This window comes from Phoca vitulina, unplaced genomic scaffold (assembly GCF_004348235.1).
Source record: "Phoca vitulina isolate PV1807 unplaced genomic scaffold, GSC_HSeal_1.0 scaffold49, whole genome shotgun sequence".
NCBI lineage: Eukaryota > Metazoa > Chordata > Mammalia > Carnivora > Phocidae > Phoca > Phoca vitulina.
The window spans coordinates 11,443,566-11,470,866 of NW_022589752.1; the positions used below are offsets into that span (position 1 = coordinate 11,443,566).

General features: G+C 34.8%; 1 protein-coding gene across 6 annotated transcripts in view; it reads right to left on the bottom strand.

The window, feature by feature from the left end:
* Positions 1–27,301, bottom strand: part of KIF21A (kinesin family member 21A) — a 147,611-nt gene that overhangs the window by 16,211 nt on the left and 104,099 nt on the right. For 2 of the 6 annotated variants that reach the window (XM_032432815.1, XM_032432813.1), the window contains 16 exons: positions 25,864–25,932; positions 25,557–25,768; positions 25,247–25,400; positions 24,543–24,737; positions 23,998–24,099; positions 22,812–22,977; positions 22,326–22,346; positions 17,944–18,004; positions 17,517–17,571; positions 14,646–14,860; positions 12,165–12,272; positions 10,457–10,585; positions 8,340–8,378; positions 7,648–7,659; positions 3,692–3,828; positions 1,340–1,520 (listed from right to left, as the gene is read on the bottom strand). In XM_032432815.1, coding sequence (XP_032288706.1) covers positions 1,340–1,520; positions 3,692–3,828; positions 7,648–7,659; positions 8,340–8,378; positions 10,457–10,585; positions 12,165–12,272; positions 14,646–14,860; positions 17,517–17,571; positions 17,944–18,004; positions 22,326–22,346; positions 22,812–22,977; positions 23,998–24,099; positions 24,543–24,737; positions 25,247–25,400; positions 25,557–25,768; positions 25,864–25,932 — 1,856 coding nt within the window. Of the gene's footprint in view, positions 1–1,339; positions 1,521–3,691; positions 3,829–7,647; positions 7,663–8,339; positions 8,379–10,456; positions 10,586–12,164; positions 12,273–14,645; positions 14,861–17,516; positions 17,572–17,943; positions 18,005–22,325; positions 22,347–22,811; positions 22,978–23,997; positions 24,100–24,542; positions 24,738–25,246; positions 25,401–25,556; positions 25,769–25,863; positions 25,933–27,301 lie in introns of all 6 variants that reach the window. The other 4 variants (XM_032432814.1, XM_032432812.1, XM_032432817.1 and 1 more) reach the window with 3 other exon arrangements.

Sequence of the window (27,301 nt, forward strand, 5' to 3'; positions counted from 1 at the left end):
ACAAAAATAAAATTGAATACAGTGAAAGAAAGCCAAAAATGAAGAATATATCAATAAAATGTAAATGTAAAAATGAAAATTAAAAAAAGACTTTAAAAAAGAGTTGGTAAAATAAGAAACTAGTTGAAAAGGAAAAAAAGAAAAAGAGAAAGAAAATTTTAGACTGTAGGACTAAAGAATCATGAGAAAAGACCTCGAATTCTACATACTATTTTCCCCTAGCACTGGAGTTTTTCAGTTCTGTGTGATCCATAAACTTGTTTTTAGCGTGATGTTCCTGCTTGTCTTCTGAGGGAGGGGCCTGCTTCACTGATTCTCAGGTGTCTTTGCCTGGGCAGAGTTGCACCACCCTGGCCAGGGGTCCAGGCTCAGTGTAAGTTGCTTCAGGCTGCTCTATGTGACTTTTGTTCCCTGACAGCTTTCCGCACCACTTTAGAGGATGAAAATAAAAATGGCAGCATCCTGATCTCCAGCCCTGGAGCTGAAAGTTCACAGCCCCCACTCTTCAGTGAACCCTCAGGGAAAAGCAGTCAATCACTTTTTTGTGTATCAAACTCTGCAGACTTTTGCAGTGCACACCCTCCCAGATCCTCCCAGGGGAAGAAGTAGGGTCACCCAGGTTCTGCCATTTGCAGGTCCCCTGCTAGGAGAGCAGTTGCCCGATTGTGCCGTGGTTCATAGTTTATGGCAAACTGAGCAGAGAGCCCACTCCCGGGCTTGCCCACCGTTGCTGGCTTCCCTGCTCCAGTGCTTGGGAGCTCTGCCGGCTCAGGCACACCTGCTCTTTCTGTGACCCCAGGGATCCTGAGACCACACTCTTCACCACCTGAGCACCTTTCAAGCCGGGATGTCCATCACGGGAGCAGACTTCTAAAAGTTCCGACTTTGTGTGCTCTGTAGCTGGCTTATGGAGGCTCTCTCCCACCATGGTTTATCTTAGGATATATCCCCTCAGATTCATTTCTCCACACCTCCTACCTTGCAAAAAGTGGTTGCTTTTCTATTTGTAGAATTGCAGCAATTCTTTTCTTAGATCTCAGGTTGAATTCACAGGTGTTCAGAATGATTTGATAGATAACTAGCTGAATTCAAGGGACCAGATGAAACAAGGTCCCTTACTCTTTTGCCATCTTCCCTCCTTCTTGCATTTCTACCAGGCTCTTATATTACATTTTCTCAGTAGGTTTTCCCCCTTATATTATCTACATTCTTACTTTAACATCCTTTCAGAAGCAGACAGGTATAAATAAATAAAAATACATTCACAGTCCTATCTTTTCATATATGTTGTACATAAGAACTATTTGCCCCTTATGCTATTTGTCTTTAAATTACTTACGTCAGCGTTCGAATGCACTTTGCCGAATCTCTGATATCCCACACCTTAATATAAGATGTAGACACAGTGAAGACCAAACTTGTATAATTACAGTATTTTACAGATACGACATTGTTGGGATGACCCCCCAATGACATAATCTCCTGCCCAGTCACCAGATTCCATACTTTACAAGTACGATCTACAACAAATAAGAAAAGGAAAATAGTGTCAATATGAACTACATTAGGTTCTCTTAACAATAAAAATTATCTAAACCGTTTTTCTCCTATGAGAATGAAATGAAATAAGAAAAAAGTAATTATTCCACTAACCTGAAACAGACATCCTACCTCCATCCTTGACCTTCTGCTTCAGGTTCAAGGGCAAACTACATATAAAGGATTGGATGAAAGCCAGGTATGTCTGGTGTATGTATTATGAGGTATTAAAAAAATAATTATATAAAATTTTGTAATAGTCGTATCACAAGAATCTTGCCTCATATTGCCCCTGAATTTAAAATGGCATTCCCAAATCAGCTTCTTCAAAATATTCTGCTTTGTTCACTCCTACCTCCTCAAAGCACTCCACACTCATAAACACATACACCTTTCTTTTCTAAGTGTCACTGATTGATGGACTTTATTTTTGACCACAAAACATAATTATAAACTAATTATTTTGTTTTTCTGACATGTCAAATATGTAATTATTCTGGAGATAAATTTAATTTGAATTAGAAAAGTTCATTTTCACAGTGTAGATTAATTGGATAATGGTTTGTCACTCACAATTTATAAGTCCTAGCTAGACTGGTATACTTCCTTAGATACAATGAGCAATAAATGCTTGTTGATTAAACTGAGTCCTGTAATGTCCCTAAATGCTAAAAAACTTTTACTAGCTTCCCAAATTCCTGTACATGCTTCCTTCTTACCTTTCTAGCCCTACTGCCCATCATTTCCCTTACAATTACAGTTGACACTTGAACAATAAGGGTTTGAATGGGTCCATTTATATGCAAATTTTTTTAATAAATACAGTACAGCAGTACAGTACTAAAAATGTATTCTTCTTCCTTATGATTTTCTTAGTAACCTTTTTTCTCCAGCTTACTTTATTATAAGAACACAGTATATAATACATATAACATACAAAATATGTGTTAATTGACTATTTATGTTACTGGTAAGGCTATTAGTAGTTCAATTTTGGGGGAAATCTATTAGTAGTTCAGTTTTGGAGGAGTCAAAAATTATATGCAGATTTTCTTTTTTTTAAAGATTTTATTTATTTATTTGACAGAGAGAGAGTACAAAGCAGGGGGCGCAGCAGGGAGAGGGAGAAGCAGGCTCCTGCTGAGCAGAGAGCCCGACACGGGGCTTGATCCCAGGACTCTGGGATCATGACCTGAGCCAAAGGCAGACATTTAACTAACTGAGCCACCCAGGCGCCCCTATATGCAGATTTGACTGTGTCAGCACCCCTAACCCCCAATTTGTTCAAGGTCAACTGTATTCTACTTTTCAACCCAATTAGATTTAGTTTCCAAACATACCTCACTTTTAGCTCTATGTCTCTGCTTATGTTGTTCTATAATCTTGGTTGTCAATTGTTACCTGTCAATATCCAAACCATCCTGTAAGGTTCATCCTAAATGCCTCCGTGTCAAAGCCTTCCTTATTTCTCACAGGTTGGCATAACCTCTCCCTTTTCTGAAAACCCAAAACGCCTAGTCCTTAACTCTTCAGAGCATTTATAGTTGATTTCTAGTTGCCTGCAATTGTACCAAAGGGGTTAAGAGTGCAGGTTTAGAGATGAGTAGACATGGGTTTCCAATCGTGGTTCTTCCACTTACTACTAAATTTATCTGGGAAAATTATTTCATTTCTTGAATCCTCAGTTTCTTCATCTGTAAAATTAGGATGTAACATGTATCTCACTGGGGTTACCATAAGAATTAAATGAGATGTAATTTGGATAGTATTTAGCATAGTCTCTGACATATAGTTAAGTGCTCAAGAAATGGTGGTTACTACATCTTATTCTCTTTACCACAGTGTACATCATAATGACCTTTTGTCAATTTTTATATAACCTGCATTGCTAAGCTCAGGGCCTTTTGCATGCATTAAGTGCTCAGTTACTGAAGGGAAATGTATCCTCTCAACATTCTATTCATATAACATCAACAGAGGTCTTACTTTCTTTCCAACTATGCAATGATTTTATATAATTCAGGAGTTGAACCAGATTATCTCTCAGGTTCTTATGGGTCTTAAGCAGTTTGACTGTTTTTTAAAGCCTGTTAAAAATGTAATCATTTTTTAAAAAATCTGTTAACTATCCACATGAAACAACTACTGGCACCTTTTGATCCAGTGAAGAGGAGATCATCAGTAGAATCCACACAGAGCACAGCTTTTGTGTGCCCTTCAGCTATGTGAATACACTGCAGTGGAGAAGTTCTGATTCCTTTTGAAGCAGGAAATGGGTTGATTATGCCCCTGAGATGGGGGAAAAAACAAGATTTATTTCAGTAGCTATATCATGGGACTAATTTTATTTTCCCCCTGACTTTAAGAAGTCTTTCTAAGTAATTAATAATAAAATTCCGACTGCTCCCTTATCTCTTTTTAAAGGAAAAGGACAGAGACAAAATGTGAATTAGTAATAGTAGTGATGGGGTACATCAACTAATTAGGCATCAGCCAGCAGGTGCATTCTACAAAGAACGAAGTGTATAGTACATTGGATCTTCTTACTAACAAGATCTTCTCTTCAAAGTTTAATTAAGCAATATTGGGAGGTGTTTGATTATACTAAATTCTGACAAATAAGAAAGGATAAATGATGGACAACTGGAAGGTGTGACTCTCTGTCAGGCTGGAATGTGACTCTAGGTCAAAAAGAACATTCTGAGGAAAGTATAACACATATCACCCAAAATACTGAAAAAACAAATTTCAAATGAATTTGAAAAAAGATAGGAATGAACACATACATAGAAATTCTAAAGGGAGAATAGCCCCAAACTATCAAAAAATTAAAGAAAAAAACTCTAACAGTCTCAAAGATTTTAAAAAGGAATGATACTTTAAAAGTACAATGAGGCTCCTTAGGGAGCTTTCTCAAGTTTAATATTTCTAGACATTCTGCTTTATGCCAGTAGACTACGTACTATGGAAATATAAAGGAGTTTAAGATAGGATTTGAATTGAAATAGTTGTGTTGAGAAGACTAAGTCAATGTATCTTTGCTCACAGAAGGAAGAAAAGTTACCATGTTGGAATATGTTCATAATATAAGGTAGATGGCAATAATATCAAAACAAATAATAGGGATAAAATAAAACTGTTTACATCTTGGGGGGGGAGGGGCAGAGGGAGAGGGAGAATCTTAAGCAGGCTCCATGCCCTGTGCAGAGCCCAGTGTGGGACTCAGTCTCACAACCCTGAGATCAAGACCTGAGCCGAAATCAAGAGTTGGACGCTTAACCGACCGAGCCACCCAGGACCCTTCTATCTTCTTAATGAAAAAGAACAATCTTCAAGATGCAATGGGCAGAAATGATTAAGAAGAAATGTAAATCCCAGATAAGTCAGAACTGACAATAGAGAGTTATCCAATGGATTCAAGTATTTCTGTTTTTAAGTCATTATATCACAGGGTTTTAAAAGAATACACCATTGTGGAGGTAAAAATCACTGTTGGTACACTTAGACTGATAAAGAGGACAAAACATGGAGACCCAAATTTCCAAAAAGCAGGGGGGAAATAGTGGATTTCAGAAATTACAGATGGGTAAAACTTCTTGTTGAGTCTCACAAAGGAAAATATTAAACAAATCATTATAAACACTTAAAAATAAATGCTCATCAGTAAGAGATAACACTAATCTCACAGGGGAAGTTCTTTGTAGGCTTAATAGCAAATTAGGGGAATGTCGTATTCACAATACATGTTGATTTCAAAAAGATCTATACAATAAGATTTTCAAATGATATCCTTGTGGATATGGTAGGTAAGTACAGAACTGTTATAGTAACGTAGTTCCATCCAATGTTCCTGTCAATTTGGAAGGACATCTTCAATATCTAGTCAATGTTTCCTTAGCACTGAAGACAGAGATGGCATATTTATTAAACTGATATATTGAAGAGCTAGATACTGTATTGTATTGCCTAGGAAAACGACAAACAAAATTTATTTACTTTAAGTACCTACTTAACACTAAAATAATCACTGGATACAATTTAAAGATAAAATTTAAGTAGAAGATAGAACAGAATGTTCCAAGTAGGAAAAGACTTAATAATAGCTTAGATTTAGAGGTGCTTGGGTGGCTCAGCTGGTTAAGCGTTTACCTTTGGCTCAGGTCATGATCCCAGGGTTCTGGGATCGAGCCCCACATTGGGCTCTGTGCTCAGCCCAGAGTCTGCTTCTCCCTCTCCCTCAGCCCCTCCTCCCTACTTGTGTGCGCTCTCTCTCTCTCTCAAATAAATAAATAAAATCTTAAAAAAAAATAGTAGCCTAGATTTAAAAAGCTAAAGATGTCATTATGCTAAGTAAAATAAGACAGAGAAAGATAAATGCTATATGATCTCCCTTATATGTGCAATCTAAAAAATACGTATTAAAAAAAAAAAAAGCTCACAGATACAGAGAACAGACTGGTAATTGCCAGAGGTAGGGGGGTAGGGGATAGGAGAAATGACTGAATTGTTCCCTGGGTTTATTTTAGTTTAAATAAATTGAAATAAATAAATACATAAATAGCTAAAGAGATTTTTTAATTGAATAGAAGATCAATGAATCAACAATTTATGGTTCCTCTACCAACACTTTCAAATAACTTGTTCAATAGTAAATATATATATATTTTATATTTATTTATATATTATTATATGTTATATATGTTATATATATAACATATATAATATTGTTATATATTATATTGTTATGTATTATATATATAAGTATATAAATAAATATAAATAAATAGTAAATAGTAAATATTTCAGGAGAAAGAATGTAATAGAGCTACTATATTCTGCCAAGGCCACATCTGGAAGGAGGTTGAGTTCTAGATGTTAGATTTTAGGAACATTGAAAAATTGGAGACTTTCCAAAGCAGAGGAAGCAGAACGATGGATCTATAGGCTATATCATATAAGGAGGAGATGATGAAACTAGACCTACTGAGCTGAAAAGAAAATATTCATTGGAGAGAGGATACAAGAGCAGGTTAAGGGCTGAATATTTAAAGAGCTGTCATATACACACAGAAAGAGGTCTGTGGATTAATTCAATTAATTAATCCCAGAAGATTAATTCTGGCAGAGCTCAAGAAGGCTCATGAATAGAAATGTAAATTTAAGCTCAGGACTAAAAAAACAAACTTTATTTTTAGGGTCTAGTTATAATGATTTCAAAAAGTGAAAGTTGTTCCTCATCACTAGAAATGACACCAGGAATTATTATCACTGGATATATAATTATAATTATAAAGTCCAAAGCGTATTTGCATACATGTGTCAATGTGAGATTCATGAAATTCATGCTCAGTAACTTGTTCGTAATCTAAGAAGTTAACCAAATTAAAACTGAAATGGAAGCCAAACCTCCCCAAAAGTCTGAATCTCCATTTTGAAATCCTTTCGATGTGAGGTTACATCTATGAACTGAAGCCATAGAATTAGAACTATAGCTTCAAATGTTCAAGAGGGTGACCTAACGCACAGTCAACTGCTACTGGTGCCTCTCAAACAGAAAATAGGCATGTATATTCCAACAAGCTGATCATAAAGAAAAAAAATCATGTTAACAGCCTAAGACATAACAGTCTGTCACGGTAAAGGTTGAAATATTACCAAAGTGAATATTTGCCTCCAGTGACTTATGTATGGCACTGCCACTGTGAGAAGCCTCTTTTTCATTTTTATGTTTTAATATCATTGATTATTCAGACTTCTGAAGAAAAATAAGCTCAACATTAAATACAGCATTTTACTAAGATACTGAAAAATACTCTCCAGTCACAACATTAGGACAAATATTTTATAGAGATTACCTTACACCAAAGATAATTTTTAAAATCAGAAATTGAAAACATACATCCATGGTATTTCTTTCACTATTAAAATTAATCTATTCACATTCTGAAATATAGAAATCAACCTAAAAACAGTTTAAGTTAAGGTCAAATATTGCAAAGTTGTACAACAAACCGGCCTGAAGGAAAAAAAAAAAAATGCTTATTTTTGTTCCATGCAAATCAGTAAAATCTTGTAATACTATAAATGAGATTAATTTCCTCTGCCTACCTTCTGGAGGATCTACTGATGATCAGCAAAATGGCCATAACAGGGGAAACAAGTGCAAAAAGAGAGGAGACAAAATGATAAGTGGAAAGAGGAAATGATAGAAAGAGAGAAATTAAGGGTCCAAAAAAAAAAAAAAAACCCATAACATGAAAAAATTCAACATTGTTATTTTTAAAACAGCATCTATCAGAAGAAAATATTTATTATTTTAGAAAAACTCCTTTGCTTTCTATTTCTTCTTATATTTTAGGTATCATAGTATCTTTTCCCCTCCTAGCATATCTTTTTTTCAGGTTTTCACAAAACCTTCCATAAACTTTTTACTTATAATCACTAAACCAACCAAAAAAAAAAACTTATTTACTTCCCACACTTTGAAGGACTGAAAACATTTAATCACTGAGGAACAATGAAATCAATATTCATAGAACTTAATTTCTTTCAAATAAAAGATTTATAGACAGAAAACAAACATCCCAACTTCCTGTGTTATTATACAAAAAAAAAGTTTTCCACTGCTTTGTCTGAAAGGTATGACAAAAACATATTAAAATTAATATGTTTAAAAATATTAGTGTGTTTAAATGGTTTATAACAAGTTATGCATACAAAAGTGAGATATGCCTATAGTTTCTAGGAAGGCATCTTAGAACATCAACGAAATGCCAGAATGTAGGAAAGATAGAAAGTACCTGTGTACCTCCGACAGAGAGGAATCACTTTCATCAGACCTACAGTGAAAGAGTTAGAATTATGAGGAGAAAGAACACAGAGGTCAATAGGTAGACACTGAGATTGAACTGAAAACCAACAGTATGAATAATAGAAATATAGCAAACATTTCCTTTATAGTGAATGCCCTGCTTTTCTATTTGCACTGAATATCTGCAAATTCAATGTACAGCTACATCTAGTAACATATTTTATTCTTATGTTTTCTCCTAAGACTTTGAGGCAAAACTTTCTATTACTGATCTACAGAAAACCTATCAATCCTCACTTCTAAAGTTTGGGCCCTAAAGAGGAAATATATCGAGTAAGTAAAATACATCACTTCAAGATTCTTCCTATTTAATTTGATTAGTACTAGAAATTTTTTCTCATTTAAACAGCTATTAATGAATTTTATCCATCTTGATAATTACTTTGGATTTAGATTCTAATGTTTGCATGCAAAGCAAATTACCCAAAAAGCAATAACCTTTTATTTTAATTTATCTCAAAAACATGGAGGTCTCCTGATGAAGGAATCCCTCAGTAATAGAGGACTTTAGTAGGATTTTAAAAATAGGTGAGCCACTCCTATCAGTCCTACCCTGAAACCTGCAAGACTGGCAATAAGTCTGGTTATCGTGAAAATCTATCAATTTGTTGTTTGGGAAGAAGGAGGACAGAGTGAATGCTGACATGGAATATAACCAGAAACAATGTGTGGGATCTGCTTCTAGCTGAGATGTTCTAGTATTAAAAAAGAGTCCGAAAGAAAAATGATTCAAAAGGTAGGTGAGTCTTTGAAAGTGAGGTCAGTTATTCTCAGTTTTAGCTTATAGAGATGACAGAGTCAAATTATTGGTAGCTTATAAAATATGTCTGTAGAAAATATAAAACTATGACTAGGATTGTCAAGATTATCAAGACTGACAGAAAATCTTATGCCTGTGAATGTAAGGCAGACAAAATTTAATAATTCTTCATATCATTAGTGAAAACAGACTTCTCAAAGACATTTCTAATGTTCTTCTACTCTTTTCTCAATTAAATGGGAGCTATGACTTAATAATGTTAAAAGAGTTGTTTTTCAATAACACATGATATTTATCTGTCTAGATCATTTTAAAGGACATGTCATCTACTGATTAAACTATATTAAAATCTAATCAAGAAATTTATCCATAAATTAGGCAGATTAAAAATTCTTTCAAAATATGTGCTTCTCTAAGTCTACAGAGCCATCTAGCATGATCTCAACACGCCAGACAGATCTTAAACAGCATCCTATAAATCTCAGAAGTTGTTGATCTACACAGGGAGATTATAGCTTAGAAAACAAATAACAGGGATGGGAGACTGGATATGAAGTACATACATCCACAATGTTACATTCAAAATCAAAGCAGATAAGTCAGAGTTAATAAATATCTTACAGCAGCATTGTTAGTATTGAATTCTTGCAAGAGAGATTCTGGCTCAATATGGGAATACTTTTTCACTTCAAATTTAATGCAAATTGTATTTCTCACACCCCTCTAACTTCTCTTCCTCCACAACCCACCTTCAGTCCTAACCCCCTCGACCTATAAAGGAACTGTCTTTTATTATTTTATTTTATTACTAAAGTTTTGTGATAGATTTGTGTCAAACAACCAAATGGTAACATGTTACACATATGACAATGGTCTTTGTAAACTGTTATATGCATGGAAGGTAAAATATTTGCCTCTTTTCAACTCAGGGGACATGGATTAGAGGCTTTTGTGGGCTCAGAGAAGCTGAAGAATCCCAAGAAACGTAAACTTCAAGTGGCCTCAAAGATATTTCAATTCTAGTTTACTTAGAAAAGGCAAGACAAATGCTGAAAGTATAGCAATGCAGATCTACAACAGGGAATAATGTTCAGCAGGAAAATAATTTTCTCTCATCTTTTCTATATGGTTCATTTCCCATTGGAAAAACATATCAAATATGACAAGTGTTCACAAGTCAGACTTCATCTCCCACACAAAGAGATGGCTAAATGTTTTCTACAGACCATATTGAAAGGCTCAGAACACTGTAATAAACAGAGGGACTCTTTTCCATAAAGACTTACTTATCCTGCTGAACGGATGTGTTTCCCTGAGAAACAGTAAGACGGTTAAAAACATTCAGTTCATTACGGGGCCGGCTTGGTGGGGAAGAAGGAGGTGAAAGACTAGCCTCTGAGGTTCCAGAATCTGAGCTACAAGAAAAAAAGAACATTAAAATAGGTGGCTTTAATTGGTTATGATTTGTTAGGAATGTTATAAGAAACATGCTTTTTTAAAAAAGCTTTTCATTAGAGAATTCCTTCCATCATTCCTCTCTTCCTTTTTTGTAAGATAAAATACACTCTGAACAGGGGCGCCTGGGTGGCTCAGTCGGTTAAGCAGCTGCCTTCGGCTCAGGTCATGATCCCAGGGTCCTGGGATCGAGCCCCGCATCAGGCTCCCTGCTCGGCAGAGAGCCTGCTTCTCCCTCTCCCTCTGTCTGCCGCTCTGCCTACTTGTGCTCTCTCTCTACCTCTGTTAAATAAATAAAAATCTTAAAAAAAAAAAAAAATACACTCTGAACAATTTAACTAAAAAAAAAAAAAAAAAAAACCTTTTTCACTGGATTTTGTTACATTGCCCACAAGATGGCACTAAAGAAAATGTTTGGTCTGCTGAAATCTAAAGTCATTACAAACAAAGGAAGCCAAATTTATTTTAGAGTTAAAACCAAGCTACTCACTTGACAGATGGGGAAAGAGAGCCAGAGTGTTTAAGAGCGATTTGCTTTTTCAACGATTCACTTACTTTTATTTTTATATTACTTATTTGCTCCATCCCCTACCTCCCAATTATCCTTGAGACATTCAATCCAGTAGAAACAGACAAATTACATCTTTAGATACAGGAAGCAAGGATGATTAAAAGGATAATTTCCATGACATTCAAGTCAGCCAAACCAGTGTTCAAAGTAGAGTGTGCTGGTATAAGACTGTCCACTTGGGTACAGAAAATATATGAAAACTCCTTTTTCTGTTTATTTTTATGTTAAAAAATTTGCTCTACTAATATTTAAATGTAGCCTGGCACTGATACTCTCCCTCAAGACCATGTCACAGTTCTACCCATCACATGCAGCACCTCAGGTGACCTGAGGGAGGAGTGGGTGAGCCACGGGGTAGAGAGGTGACAGGGGCTCTCACCCCCTTCATTCAACTTTCCGCACGTTGCGATATTGCAATTTACAAATGCCCATTTAAGTGGATCATCAGATTATACTACGTACTGTTAAGTAAATAACCCTCACAAAACAAAGTTCCTAAAAGATTTCAGCAAGAAACAATTTAAACAGAAAAGAACAGCAAGAGAATGGTACAACTAACACACCCTATGACTAACACTAGTTCTGTCAGCCACTTTAAAGAGGTGAAGTCAGTGGAAGTTTCATCAGTCAAAATCAATTTCAAATTTTTCTAGAACACTATCTGAAATACAGATTCACTAACCTTCATCTCAACTGTATATGAACTTTCACAATGATATGCACAAGTAATTGAAAAATAAATAAGAGTACAGGAACCGGGGCAAGCGTTCAAGTATTTTTACAGGTTTGTGTGTGACCAAGAAACATTTAGCCGAGCCAACAGCTGACTTGATTGTCTTGATTAGTCAAATCAGTCATAACCATAGAGCCAGCCTACATTTGGAAAATAACTTCACCATTGTCCTTTAGCATTTAAGTGCAACAGACATTTTATGCAATCTAGTCGATAAAAAGTATGAGTCACTTACTGTTTTTGTTCCTTGGACTTTGATTTTTCTGCTTTTTCATATGCTTTTCTCCTGGTTATAGGGGAAGGCTCTGGTAGTTTTTTTTCTGATAGAGATGACTGTCTGGAACTAAAAGAGAAAAAAGACTCTTTAATCATCAAATTTTAAATATATACATACAACTTTGTTTGGCAGATATTCAACCTAAAATTTTTAATAGATTAATAACCAGAACTTGAGAAAGTATTACTTGGGAACAAAAAACAAAACTAGGATAGGAATATATTATATGAGTAATTAATTGATGGAAGCCTGACACCTATATATTTAACTTGTAAATTGGCAATCTTATTAAATATATGAAACCTATTATCTTTGAATATAAATATCAATCCTATACTGCCAAATAGTTCAAATCATTTATTTGAAACATAAATGATTACGTTGATTAGAACTGTTTCAGTTGAAAAAAAGGTGTCTTTATAGTCTTACAAGAACAAAAATATTAGAATATCAGAATATGAAAAACAATGAGATTTAATGAATATGAAGACACAGTCAAAAACAGACACACAAATAACACAATAATTTTACCTAACTAGTATTTAGATATTAGTAGCTATATAAATTTTAGTAATAAAAACATTCTTATTATAAACTTTAAATGTTGAATAGTGGCTATGTTATCAACAATTTAAAATGATTATTTTTCCATATGGTGGTAATGAATTTTGATTAGAAAAAAAAATTTTTGCTATTTTTTTGCTACTGTTGGCTAGGTATATTAATAAGAAAACACACTAAGGAATTAGAAAGCAATATTACCAGAATGGGCTTACATGATTCCTATTTGAAAGTGAAAGCTAAATATTTAAACTTCATGTACCTGACTTTCTAATCAAAAGAAATCACATTTCAAAAATCCTTCAACAAGTTAAATCCTGGGGGCCACCTGAGTAAATTATTTTACATCATGCAGTAAGTCATGCAGTAATGACTTATTAAGAGTTACCACACCAACCTTGTCTATCTCTTAAATTTTTACAGGATGACACAAGCACCTGGATTTATGAAAACCTGAAAACAGATCATGTGAAGTGATAGAGTCCAAAACATATATTTTATAATCTGTCAAAAAGGATACACTTTAAAAATGAAAAAAAGTGGGGAGGGCAAAAAGAAGGTATTACCTGAATCTGGTTTCCAGGCCATAGATTTATTCTTGAAGTTCCAAAAGTCTCAACTCAAATCTGTTCCTAAAATCTATTCTGTTTATATCACTACCTTCACCAAAAGCATTTCTTCAACAGTCATCTTATCAAAAAAGCACTGAAGCCATTAGCTATACTGGTTAGCAATCTCTATTAGCAAATCCAATAGTTAATTTAGTTAATTACATAGGCCACATCAAGCACATGCAAGAAAGTTGCCATCGTTAAAATTAAATTTGGATCGAAAGGTAGCAGATGGGCTTACTGAATGGAAGATGACAGAAATATTTTCATAAAATGAAGGAAGTTTTAAAAAAGCTTAAAAAAAGGGAGTTATGGGAAACAGATACTTAAAGGGGGAAAGTTTGTTATATTTTATTATTTGCAGAGTCATGTAGTATATGCAATTTTTTGGCAATATTCCTCAATATTCCTCAACGCAGTAATGTATTCATTCCATAAATCATTTGCTAGGTCATATGTGAGGGTTACTTTGAAAAAAAATGTCATTAAAAATCTTTACCAGTGAATAACTGATCTGATATATAATCTGATATAATTATCAAAACACACAAACATAGCGTACACAAACATACCAGCTTGGGTAGAGAAATCTTTGTCCTCAAGACAGTAGTGAAAATTCTAAGTTTTGTTTTGAACAGAATGTCTTTTGTTCATATTATCACAAATGGGAGAGAGAATATTCCCTCCTTCAAATTTTTAATAATACCAATAAAAATATCTTGTGCACGTATCCCAGATATGCAATGCAATGTGCTTCAAGGCAAAAAATTAGGAAAGCTTAAAATGATTAAGTTTGTAATTGATATTTCTTTTTCTTTATAGGGTTAGCAAAGTTTTGCTATCCTGACCAGCCTCTTAGAACGAGGACATACATTAATTTAGAGCAAATCTGAGACTTTAAAGCTTCTGTTTTATATAATGGTTTTATAGATATAACTACCTGATTTAGGTGTTCGTAAATAAATTTTGTCTGTAATTCATAACTCAGCCTTTGTGAAAATTATAACCCTTAAGAATGACCTTCAAACTCAGAAACAAGCAACGCAATTGAACAGAGAATATCTCATCTTAAATGATTTCAAATGTCAAAAAAATTAGACGAGATAATACCTAACAGAAATTCCTTTGAAAACCAGATATCTTATTTACATAATTTTTAAAAATAGAAATAAGAAATTAGCAACATGCACAAAAAAAATTAAAAAAGAAAGAAAACGAAAAAGAAAAGCCAAAAGAAAGGACGTTAGTGTAGCTGGGCCAGACTTACATGCTGCCTATCTTAGAAGGGAAGCCAGATGGGGGAGGGAGCTCTTTTTCCCTAGCAGAAGTACCACTTGTCTCTGTATTCATTCCAATCTCTTGCCCTTCTGCAACAGGTGTAAGAGGGCCCGGCAAGGAGGCATCTCCTGTACTAGTATCTGAGGCTAGTTCACTGCTATCTGCATACAGCAATTCCATTTGAGTGGTGGTTCTCCTTCGGGCCTAGTCGGAGAATGGAAGGAAAAGCAATCAGGAGCAAACTTCTGCAGAGACGATTAGGGAATAGAGATTTAATATTAGTTTGAAATAGGTAACAACATTGAGCATGTCATTTCCTAGCAAGTGTGTCAAACACAGCATGTAAGACAGTGACAAGCCAGAGCTACAGCCAGGTAAGACCTTTAGGGGCCATAATAACGGCCAACATTTTATATTGCACTTATTGTATGCCAGGCATTGTTCAAACACCTTATTATGTTAGCATGTACTATCACTACCCCAATTCACAAATGAGGAAACTAAGGCACAGAGAAGCTAACTAATTGACCCAAAATCACACAACTGGTAAGTGGCAAAGCCACTTTCAAAAACAAGCAATTTGCCACCCTGCCACTCATGGCCAGCTCCCTCAACACAGAATTTTTTTAAAAAATGAAAGAAGAAAGAAATTAAACCAAAAGTTAACTGCAGGGAAGCTCAACTAAATTCTGATTTTTCTTATGTTTAAATGCTTTTTTTAATATCACTTTTAAATTTTATTTTAATATCTCTTTTTAAATCTGCTTCTCAGTTTTTGGGACCTTGTCCTCCTGATGCCTTGGCTGTGTTTTAACCTGCCTGCTAGGTAATTCAACACCAGCCCGCACCAGCTCTCAGCAGCACGGTGAGGCAGGGGAAGGTTATTTTCCTAGAATCTAAACTCACTATACACATTCCTTACCTTACTCTTGAAAACTGACTGACTATCCTGTTGTTGCTCAGTTGTTATTATCACTAAGGTATTAAAGGATAAGCAAGGTGTTTATCAGATTATAAGCCTCTAAAGAGCAAACACCCTGTTTTATTCAACTTTATATCCCCTATACTCAGCATAATGCTGGTACATACCTATTTAACATATACAGTCAACTTTATTTTTTCAGTGATGAAAAATAGATGATATGAGATCCTTTCAGGTATCTCTGTAGTTTAAAAGGAGTAGTAGGTAGCACCTCAGAAAATTTCTGGGAAAAGGAAAGCCCTCCAACCAGTTTTTTTACCTGGTCAGTTCTCCTCACTGCCAATAGCCCAAGGCAGAGAGGAATCATGTTCTTATGAATCCCTAAGCATAGTGGTTCCTTCAGGAGATGACTTTTAGGGCCCAACTTCACACCTCTCTGGCAGCCCAGCAGGGCACGAATAACTAGGCTTTCATGGGGCCTGAAAGACATTCAGGACCTTAACAGATTCTCTCTTCCACTTAAGATGGGATCCAAACCATACTAGGATGTTTTCTTTGAGTTTGGGTAACTTCTGTTTAGTCACTTAGAAAAATAAAACACAAACCACACGTTGCCAAGGATCATACATAGAGCCTGGCGACATTTTTTTTTTTTTTTTTTGATTGGTTTAACCAGTGTTTTAAAGATCAGGAAATCCTACATAAAAATCTATATTTAAGGCTTCTTTGGAAATAACAGAATTTCTAGAAGTCTCAGGCCTATATTCCTCATGACAAAAATGAGCGAGAGTTAAGTAGTGGTTATTTGCTTAGAAGAGGCATGTCCTCTTCAGGTAATCATAATGACTCCTACTCATTATTTTACAGCTAGCCAAATCGCTCATTTATATTACGTGACTGTTCACTATGGGCCTTCAATCTGTCCTAATTCATTTGCACAGTGTTATTCTTTCAGGTTCTGATTCTCTCCATTCATTTAACAAATATTTACTAAACACTATAAGAATTCTTTGTTTTTAAACATCTTAAAATAATGGTTAGTTAATTCATCCACTATCAAATGCTAACAACTCCCAATCTGAAACATACTATGTGTATCTTACACATTTAACAGCATGTGTCACTGATATTTTTTTAAACCTTATATGCATTATAGCCTCATCACTTTTTAATACAACATGATGATTAAGAGTTGGCTTATCATTCAAACCACCTCAGGAGACTAGTTTAACAAAATAAATATGAAACACTATGACATACTAGAATGTTAAAATTTCAACAATTTCCTGTTAATTTACAAATTTTGCAAATTCATGCTGTATGCCACTACAGGGTCTACAATCTCCTATATTATTAGGAAATTTAGGTGACTTTAATAAATTAGCACATTACTTCCTTAATGGGTAATAAAACTTTTAGGAAAAACCTAGAAGAAAAAAAGAATTGGTCTCCACCATCATATCTTCTCTAGTAGAAAGAGTGCAATAATGCGGTAAAGCACAAGTTCCACGAAGCAGAAATGTTTCAGTATAATTTTTCCCAAAGGAGAATATGGTAATACAGAACTAAATTTCTTACACATGGGAGCTCTGGTAAAAGTATGCCAATTTGCTAACCTACGAAGGGTCTGAAACCTATGTGTGTGTTTGTTTATTTGTTTGTTTATTTTTGAGAGAGAGAGAGTGCAAGCGTGGGGGAGTGGGGAGGGGAGGTGGAGAGGCAGAAGGAGAGAGAGAATGTTAAGCAGGCTCCAGGCCCAGCACAGAGCCAGACACAGGGCTCGATCTCACGACCCTGAGATCATGACCTGAGCCAGAATCAACAGTTGAACACTTACCCAGCTGAGCCACCCAGGCACCCCTGAAACCTATGTGTTTAATAGTGATAACAAAAAACAGTGGGAAAGGATGCTTACCTGCTATTTTCGATTCTCCTTACCTTGCTTTTAGGTTTCACTTCACCACAAAGTTTCATAAGGTCTGAAGATAGCGTGCTATACACAAATAAATAATTAACCACAGATTAAAGGGGAACTTACAGAAAACTGTATGTCTTCTATGTTTATAACTATAGAAAACATCTTACATGTCTATGGGTAAGAAAAGACAATATTTAAAATCAAAATGAACTAATTTAAAAATAATTCATTTTCTTTCTTTAAATATCCCAGTAAATTTTATTTTAAAATTTGTGGTGGTTAAATATGGCTTAGTTTGGTTTCCATAATACTGTTTCTAGTGCTATTCACTTAGCCATAAAATTCAAATTAGTTGTTTTATGGTAATTGTTTGAAGCAACAAGATAAAAGTATTTAAAATATTACAGAAACAAGTAAAATCTATTAAGTTTCTACAGGCTCTCTTACCTTCCTTCTGATCCTGGGCTGTTTAAAGGTGCATCTTCATCAGTACTATCCTCTACATTTTCTAAAAAAAAAAAAAAAATGTCCAAAACCTAAGTATTATCCACATGTCATAATTTGAATGATTGAAATCCCCATGCCATAATAAACATCAGCCCAACATCTCAATATAGGCAGTTTGGTTTTAGTTACTGAATCCGAGTAGAAATGTAGAAAAATATTTCTAAGAAACCCCTCTGATTATGTGTCCTAAAATGAGAAAAAGTGTTCAAAATAAGAAAAATCACAAGTTCGAATCATAAAACATAGAAGAACGACATTCATAGGACGGAAATGAGATCATGTATTTATCAGAGTATGTGTAATTGTATACATTTTTCAGAGTATGTATTTATCCCATGCCATCCAAACATATGAAAAACCACTGAGTAAAATATAAGATTAAAATAAATGTTGCATGAGCTCCCTTTAATGTATTAAGCCAATTTCAAAAACTACGTAAGTGTAAACATACTTGCTATATTTTAATCAGTATGCCAACTTACTTAAATAGTTTCCTTTATTGTTATTTTTGTTTTCAAGTAGAGAGTAAGAGTGTGTGCATGTGTGAAGGTATTCAGAAGTTACACATCAGCATGCAGCTCATTCACACGTACATAAAAGACAAAAACAATAGGTTTGCATGCAACGGTTTTGTAACTGAATACAAGTAAATCACCACTATTTCAGAACAACTGTAACAGACTAGTAAAAGAGAGGAGAAAAAGCAAACAAGGAAACTAGTAGGAAGTCAATAAATCAAAGAGCCACTGAAAGTAAACTATGTAAAATGTCAATGAGCCCCTAACATAGGTGCAGGTTTTTAAAACATACACATTTTATTATAAAACCAATCCACAAAAGTAACATTATAAATTACATATACTAATGAAAATTATGTATGATTCATCCCCTTTTAACTTGTAATTTTATACATGTGGATTGTGGACAACTAATTCCTTTCTCTGATGCTCCCTTTCTTCTTCACTGGTTAGCTGATACTTTGTTAGAAATTCAGTAATGCTTGATATGTGGTAGTATTATCTAAAATGGAGCCCATCTAGGACCCATACAAAGGGAATTTATTTTCTGAAGTGAAGAAAACGGTGGTCTTGAAGGCAATGTGTATCTGAAAGCCCACCACTAGAGGGAGGCTCAAGAACTTACTTCACGGACAGGATAACTGAGTGCCAAGGTGACTGCATTAGTTAATAATGTAGAACATGCGGTTATAAAGAAATGACAAACTAGTCTTTATTTTCCCATGTATAAAAGCAGGCTAAGATTGGCTAGTATTTTTCTTGTAGAAACCAGTTAGTATGAAACCAGTTAGTATGTTAAACATCATGTGAGTGCTTAGTAAAAACTTAACTCCTGCTGAAGCATGTATGTGTAATTAGAGATAATTATGGTTTGACATAACCAACTGGCAAAAGGATAGAGGCCCCCACCCAGAAAGTCACCAGATCAAACTCCTCTTCAGGACTGAGCTTAGTCTGAGCACCATAGTCTTCTGGGCAACCAGTCACACCATCAGCCCACTGTTGTACTCCTAACTTTGGGAACACACATCCAGGCCACTACCAGCTTTGTTTCTCATCACCACAGAATTAAAGCTAAAGGCAGAGACTTGCAACTCCCGAATGCCTTAAAGTTCATCTTTATCAGTTAATTTGCACAGTCTCACTTCACTGGAAGTTAACCAAGTATTTTTAAGTCTTTAAGTTATTTAAAAAAAAAAAAAGTAAAAATAGTATATAGAAAAGGGTTAACATAGCAGCCTAAAGACCACTATCCTAAGAAAGGCCTTGCTTGCAAAGTTGGACTTTGTCTGGCATCTGGAAACTTGACTCACAGAGTGTCCCCAGTCACTAGTTAACCACTGAAGGTACTTGAAAGTACTTAGAATGTTTGTGCAAACGATATGGTCTATGCTAAACTCCTGGGAGTCTTGAATCCTGGTACATACTACATAGATGGTATGTATGTGACCAGTCCCCAGGAAAAACTTCAGGTTCTAAGTGTATGGACTTCCCTGGGCATAAACGTTGTACACATGCTGCTGCATTTTCATTCCAGAGGGAAAGGAACATTCTGTGTTATCTCCCCAGGAGGGAGAGAGCATAAGGAAAACCAGACATGGATTCCTCTAGGCTACATCTGTGTTTTTTTTACCCTTATGATCCAGCTGTGTATCCTTCCTACACTGCTCTCATGAATCTTTGCCATGAATACAACCATATGCTGAGCCCCATGAGTCTTCATAGCAAGACTCCAAAGATAGGGATGATCTTAGGGAGCCTAACATAGTTAGGGAAAAAAGAAGAGGATAATAAAAATGTTCTTCAAAGGCTATAAAAGTACACACACATTAACAAGGCCCACCCTCTAGCCTTATGTTCCATCATTCTAGGCCATGTGCTTGTTGCTCAGGGCACCAACCTGCCTGAAGGCCCCATGCACACAATACTGTGAATGAGTCTCTGCGTTTTAGTTTTGTCATTGCCTGGAGTGACTCCTCTCTGTCCCCCTCTCACCTTGTCTTTTGCCTAGCTAACTCTTTTTCTTCTTTTGTGTTTCAACTCAAATGTCACGTCCTCCAAAAAGCTTTTATCAACTCCTCCCTTCTTATTGGGTGGCCCCACTCTGTGTTCCTATAACTCCCTATATATATCTCAATCACTGCCCTCACTGAATGTATCATACTCTGTTCATGGTCTGTCACCCTCTGCAAGGCATCAAGTCGATGAGGGCAAGATTTTGTGTCTTATTTGAATCCCAGCACTCAGCCCAAGGCTTGAGGTAAAATTGGAGTTAAGTACAGTTCTCTGGCTTCTGAGGACTTAACTTCCATTTTTTTTTTCCCTCCAAGCACCTCTAGGCTAGATTATGGCCCCCGTCTAGAGTGCAGATTTCAGTCACAGAGACAGGTTACATCAGCTGAATGGGTTTCCACTCTCTGCTTCTGACCCTTTTTCAGCCAAAGATAAATGAAAGTTGTTTGAAAGTTATGAAAAAGTAGCACTGCCCATCAAATTAGCAGTTTAATATCTTCTGCACAAAAGGACATTAAGAAGGACATTTGCATTTTCTTCCAAGTTAAAAGAGACAATGAACTTAAGAATTTACTTATTACTAGAGGTTGGGCCACAAAGAACAAAGACAAGGAGCAGGAGAGGGAGGGGGGAAGAACAGGAAGAAAAGAAACGTGCCTCATAACACATGGAATATCAAAAATTCTAGTTATAATCCAGGAATTTGGGCAGTCTTGATTAGGAAATAACCAATCCTACTTTTTCTACCTGTACCTGTTATAGCTTGAGCAGATTAAAAGCAGTAGCTTTTCCATAACCTAAATTATGCAGTGGATCTCAAGGAAATACTACGTTGAGATTAACATGTGATATAAACATCTAAAAAATCAAATAGCTCATGTATTTTATTTGTGTAACATCTTACTTAAAACAAATTTAGATGTATAGATTGTGTTTATTCTAATGACACAGACAAGTAAGTACATTACTCTTTCAGTTACAGTCCTTTCCTTTAAGTATAAAAACTTTTGGCAGCTGTGTACTTAGAAAAAGAAAAGTTCAGATCAGATTTTGAAATAATTTTAATTAAATAAAAACTGCTCCAAAATAATCATTCAGAAAAATGGCAAGTAATAAAATTGCCTTGATATTCCTGGTCCTTCGTGTATATAATCACTAAGAGGATTGGGTGTAGTTGATGTGAATGTTGTAGTGGCAAAGAAAGAGGTTGAAAATTTCTATACTTGGTGATCTCTAAAGCCCATTCTAATCTGAAAATATTATAATTATAAATATTGTTTCAGTCTGTTCATATAAAATGCTTTGAAGTTTTATTCAATTTATAACGTTAAAATATATGTTGAATTTTACAAAAATTAAGAATAGCTGAGAATTTATCAAATATATACCAAAGATATATGCTAAGGGAAGTTAATTATGAGGTTAAAACAACAGATGCAAGTTAAGAGATATATTTAAAAATTAAAAAGAAATGTGTACTCCATTTTTTTCCTACAAGAAAGAAAAAGAAGGGCTTATGAAACTGGAGCCACAGCTGGATGTCAAAAAATAAAAGAGAAAATTAACTAAAGCCTACTTCTTTAAATATCTAATAGTTTTTAAATCAAGAATGTAGAGGAAAGACAAAAGACTTAGTATGTTTGTGATCATGGATACATTTCAAAAAAGATCATGCAAAAACCAGTTGGCTGCCAATAAAAATTTTAAACATAAGATGTACCACAATTAGTGTACATGAACAATTAGTAATTCATGCAGCTGTAGGGTACACAGAAAGCTAAACATACTTACCTAAAGGTACGCTATCTAGATCTGTGTAAATAACAGCAAAAAGGAAACAAAAAGCAATACTCCAATCAAAACAGATCCAATGTTAAGAACTCCCACATAAAACAAGATTATGTACCATGTATAAGATATGTAGAATAGATGCCATAGAAAACAATTATTATTTTTCAAGGCAGTTAGATATGCAGAGTAAAGTAATGAAACTTGGTTAATATTTTAAATAACCAATTCAGAAACTTGGTTGATCCACAAAAACTTATTGCTTAATAAGGTTAAACAAGCCTTTTTAAGTTGGTAATCATTTCTTGGAATGACAATAATTACATCCCCCAAATTTATACATGCAAATTAAAGAAGGAATAATTATTAAAAGCATAAGTAAATATAGCATCTATTCAGTCAAGCAATAGGGGAAAGAGGTATAGTATAACATTCTCGAAGAGCAAAGTTACCATGCAATTCATTTAACTGAAATTTAGTCCAAATTACCTTGTAAAGCATGCCCTAGTAAAGCATCTAGCTCAGGATTTAATTCTGCTTTCTCTTTCAACATATGGAATAGCAGCTGGTTTTGTGTAGCACTGGTTATTTCAGTTTGTTTAAGCCGACCTTCAAGTACTTTAATTTGAGCCTCTTTCTGGGCAGCCTGGAGACCCTGTAATTACACAGAAACATACCAACAACAACAACAACAACAACAATTATCTTAGGTAATACAAAACAGAATCTACTACACAAAGATCTGTATCAAATAGCAAATGTATATAATACATGGACTTTGACATCAGATAGACCTTGATTCATCAAAGCTCCTCCACTTACTAGCCTGGTGACCTTACCTTATCTTCCTGATTCAGTTGCCTCATATGCAAAATGATAGGAATAATACCTACTTCCTAGCACACTTTAAAGATTAAGTGGGAGAACATAAAATAAAGGGTCTAGCAGAGTCCCAAAGTGGTAAAAAAAAAAAAAAAAAAGTGACTCCGAAATCATTTATCACCTTCAACAATTAGGTATAAGTTTCTTACAGGTGACAGGTTAATAATGCATTTACATTCAAAGAGGAGGGAAGTGCCACTGTATTTTTTTTCCTTTCCGATTTTCTTTTGAGATGTAAAGAATCAATATAGGGGCGCCTGCATGGCTCAGTCGTTAAGCGTCTGCCTTCAGCTCAGGACGATCCCAGGGTCCTGGGATAGATCCCCACATCGGGCTTCCTGCTCCGCCGGAAGCCTGCTTCTCCCTCTCCCACTCCCCTTGCTTGTGTTCCCTCTCTCGCTGTGCCTCTCTCTGTCAAATAAATAAATAAAATGTTTAAAAAAAAAAAAGAAGCTTTTTATAAAAAAAAAAATCAACATTAAACCAAAGTTATGATACGAAATTTGTTTGCACCCCAAGAGATTTTCCTTTTCATTTTTCCTTTGCTAAAGCAAAAGATGAATTATTTCTTGTTTAAATTGTTTATCTCTTCTAATACACAAGTACAATGGATGACAGCCTAATGGAATTAATCGAAATAGTGCTGACTTTTCTTAACTCTGAAGAAAGATAAAAGAATGCTTTTCAGTTAAAAAAATCTTACTTATTACAGAGGAAAGGGTCACTGGAGAAAGATAAACAAAATGAATTAATCAAAACTTAGGTTTTCCATAATGGTGTAGTTAGATCATACCTTATTGATACCCATTGACAGGAAGTGATCTAGCAGGTATCGGGCTTCTGTAAGCGTGCAAGCATTAATGACTGCAGTGACATCCAATGTTTCTCCTTCTTCCTACATCAAACGAGCATTTGATGAACATTACTTTGAGCTGAATGTATTCAAACAGAGGCAAAAGCCTATTATTTCGTTTATTTATTTGGTAGTATCAGGCTAGTTAATAAGATGCCTGAGAAAAATGTAAAATATGATCTCTACCCCAAGAAACATATGCGCTAGTTGAAAAGAAAAAACACACTTGAGCAGTTAAGAATTCAAATGGATTAATAAATGATATACATTTTTAAACATTTTTGATTTTACAAACAATAAATAATATCACAAAATCAACAAAGAAATCTGGAGAGCAGGCAGGGAGTTATATCAATGCAAAATCTAAGAATCATATTAAACCAATAAATAAAAAGTTCCTTGATATAAAAATTCAAAGTGCTCTTAATGATAAATATGAAAATATCTTCCTTAAGCCATTAACCATTTTTTTTACAATTACAAACCTTTGCTTCTTCCATCTGCATGATGTTGGCTTGGCAATCAGAGATACTGTCATTGATGTAATCTATATTAGCAGTTAATGACTCCATCTCCTCATTGATGTTAACCACATTTTTATCTCCCTCTCCACTCTCCTTGACTATCTTTTCCCGTCTTTTTGAAAGTTTCTCTCGTCTTTTTGTGAGTTCTTCCCGTTGCTATTGAGAAAACAGATTGGATTTCAAGAAATAATATTGATCCAGGACATTATGCTAAGTGAAATAAGTGAGTCACAGAGGGACAAATACTGTAAGATTCCATTTATATGAGGTATCTAAAATAGTCAAACTCATAGATGCACTAAATAAAATGGCAGTCGCCAGGGGCTGGGGGAGGTGCTGTTCAATGGGTATGAAGTGTCAGTTACGTAAGATGAGTAAGTTCTAGAGATCCGCTGTACAACACTGTGCCTATAGTTAACAACACTGTGTTGTACACTTAAAAATGTGTTAAGAAGGCTGATCTCATGCTGTCTGTTCTTCCCACAACTAAAACAAAGCAAAACAAAAAAAGAAATGATATTCATCTATTCAAACACAATGCAATCAAAACTCACCAAAAAAAGGAAAAAAAATTGGTAAGTATTAATTTACCCAGAGATCAAATTTGGAAAACTAAAATTAACAGCCAGCTAAGGAGGAACATATCTATGTTCTATTTTCCACACCTTGAGGAGTCTATTCATATCTGCCTCCATATTGGAAATAGTCATTTTCTGCATGATGATGTCTGTGACCCTGCGCTCAAGAAGCTGCCACTTCATGCGAGCTGTCTTGGAAGTAAACACTCGGCCAGTCAGTCCTTTCCTCTGATATTTTTTTCTATAATCACATAAAAACAGACAAACATAATTACTTATGTGCAATTAATTATTTGATTGTACACTGCCAAATAATGAGCTGTTTCCCATTGAAGTCCAACATTTAATAATAATGCCACAAAGATTATGTCAGAAGGAATAGGAGAATTGTACTGACCTGGTTCCATTTGCTGTGGGCGTTGGTAAGGCCTGGACTCTTGCCACAGGAATTCTCATTTTCTGCTGGGCTCCTGCCCTTGATACATCTGCTTCTACAGCAGCTGCACTGGAACCCGCGTCCTGGGGGATATCAGATGAGCTCAGCTTCCGAGTGACTTTCCCAGCCACTCTATCTGACATGGGCCTCACTTGCCTACGAAGAGCTGTAACCTGAAAGAGCAAGAGAGACTGGCTCATTCTCTTCATCTACAGAAATATATCATTTACCTCAAAGCCAGAATGTTTCCGCCAAATGATTGACTTGCCTCTTCAGTTTTGCGTCGAAGAACCACTTCTTGGTTTCTTTTTTGGGCTTCCAGAAGTCTAAGTTGATGCTATAAGATAATAACAAATAAGTTAAAATGGTAAACTGAAAGATATGATGCTTCCTACTCCTGCATTAATATAGTCCCCCATCCCATTGGGAACTATAATAGTTCTTAGCAGAATCTGAGCTAACAACAACCTTGCAACCATTACTAAAAATTAGGATATTTTATTCCAATAAATAAAAATGCATACTGATGCAGCCACATTTTTCTAAAAAATGAAGTTATCTCTGTGACATACTTTTATTTAAGATACAGTATATAATACTTACTATACACAAGTACTTTTCTAAATGCTTTATAAATATATCATTTCATTTCTGCTAGACATTTTGTTTTGCTAGCTGAGGCATGAACAGGAAGAAACACAGCTTAGAATATTTTCAATAAAGTCACTTTACAATATATACAGTAATTAGTAACTGTTTTAAATATAGGGAAAACATATAATAATTATATTAACACTTTATAATAACTGAAAATATTATGTTCGGTAAAGTAAATGAACAATAAAACATGTCAGTATTGGCTGCCAATTTGTTTCTAGGTACTTTATATGATAAAGACAATTCATTATAAATTATTCTAAGCCTTTTTATAAGGCTATAATTTAGGAAAGAATTTTGGGGCTAAAAAAGAACAGAAATCCTAGTTCTAGTTCTGTCATTTATTCAACTCTGTGATCTTGGGCACAGCTTAGGAATTGGGCTTAATCACAAATATCCCTTCTGGGACTTAAATTCTGTGATCTACCAAATAACCCTTTATGTTTTCTATCGCTAATTCAAACAGATCATTCATCTCATGTTTATGCATATTCCTGTGTCATCAGATGAGAATTCTTGGAGAAACAGACTCTATCTTATCACTGCCATATCTTCATTACTTACAACAATGATTGACATAGAGGCAAAGTTAACAAGTATTTTTAAATGAATGAACTACCAAAAATTAAAATTACCATATTGTTTGAAGCTTGTTACTACTACATTAAGCTTTTTCTATTCTAAGTTAAATCTCAAGTTCATTCATATTATTTGTATGGTGTACAAATATACAAAGGGTTAAAAGATGAATATGACGTGAAACAATTTAGAAAGGGGTTCACAGCTATAAGTAAAAGGGGTGAGGGAGTCTGAATGTTAGCTTTGTATGTGATTAGCCAGCATCACATCTCTATAACAGAATATTCTATCATATATGATCCTATGTTGTGAAATAAGATTCAAAATTTCCATCCCAGGAGTTAGTTGTTCAATATTGACCTCTATGTCTCATATGAATTAGTTACAAAGAAGTAAGTAGTGAATATTGTAAGAAAATTATTCCTGTCATCCCAAAGTTTGGATTAAAAACAAAATAAATATGGTTTTTG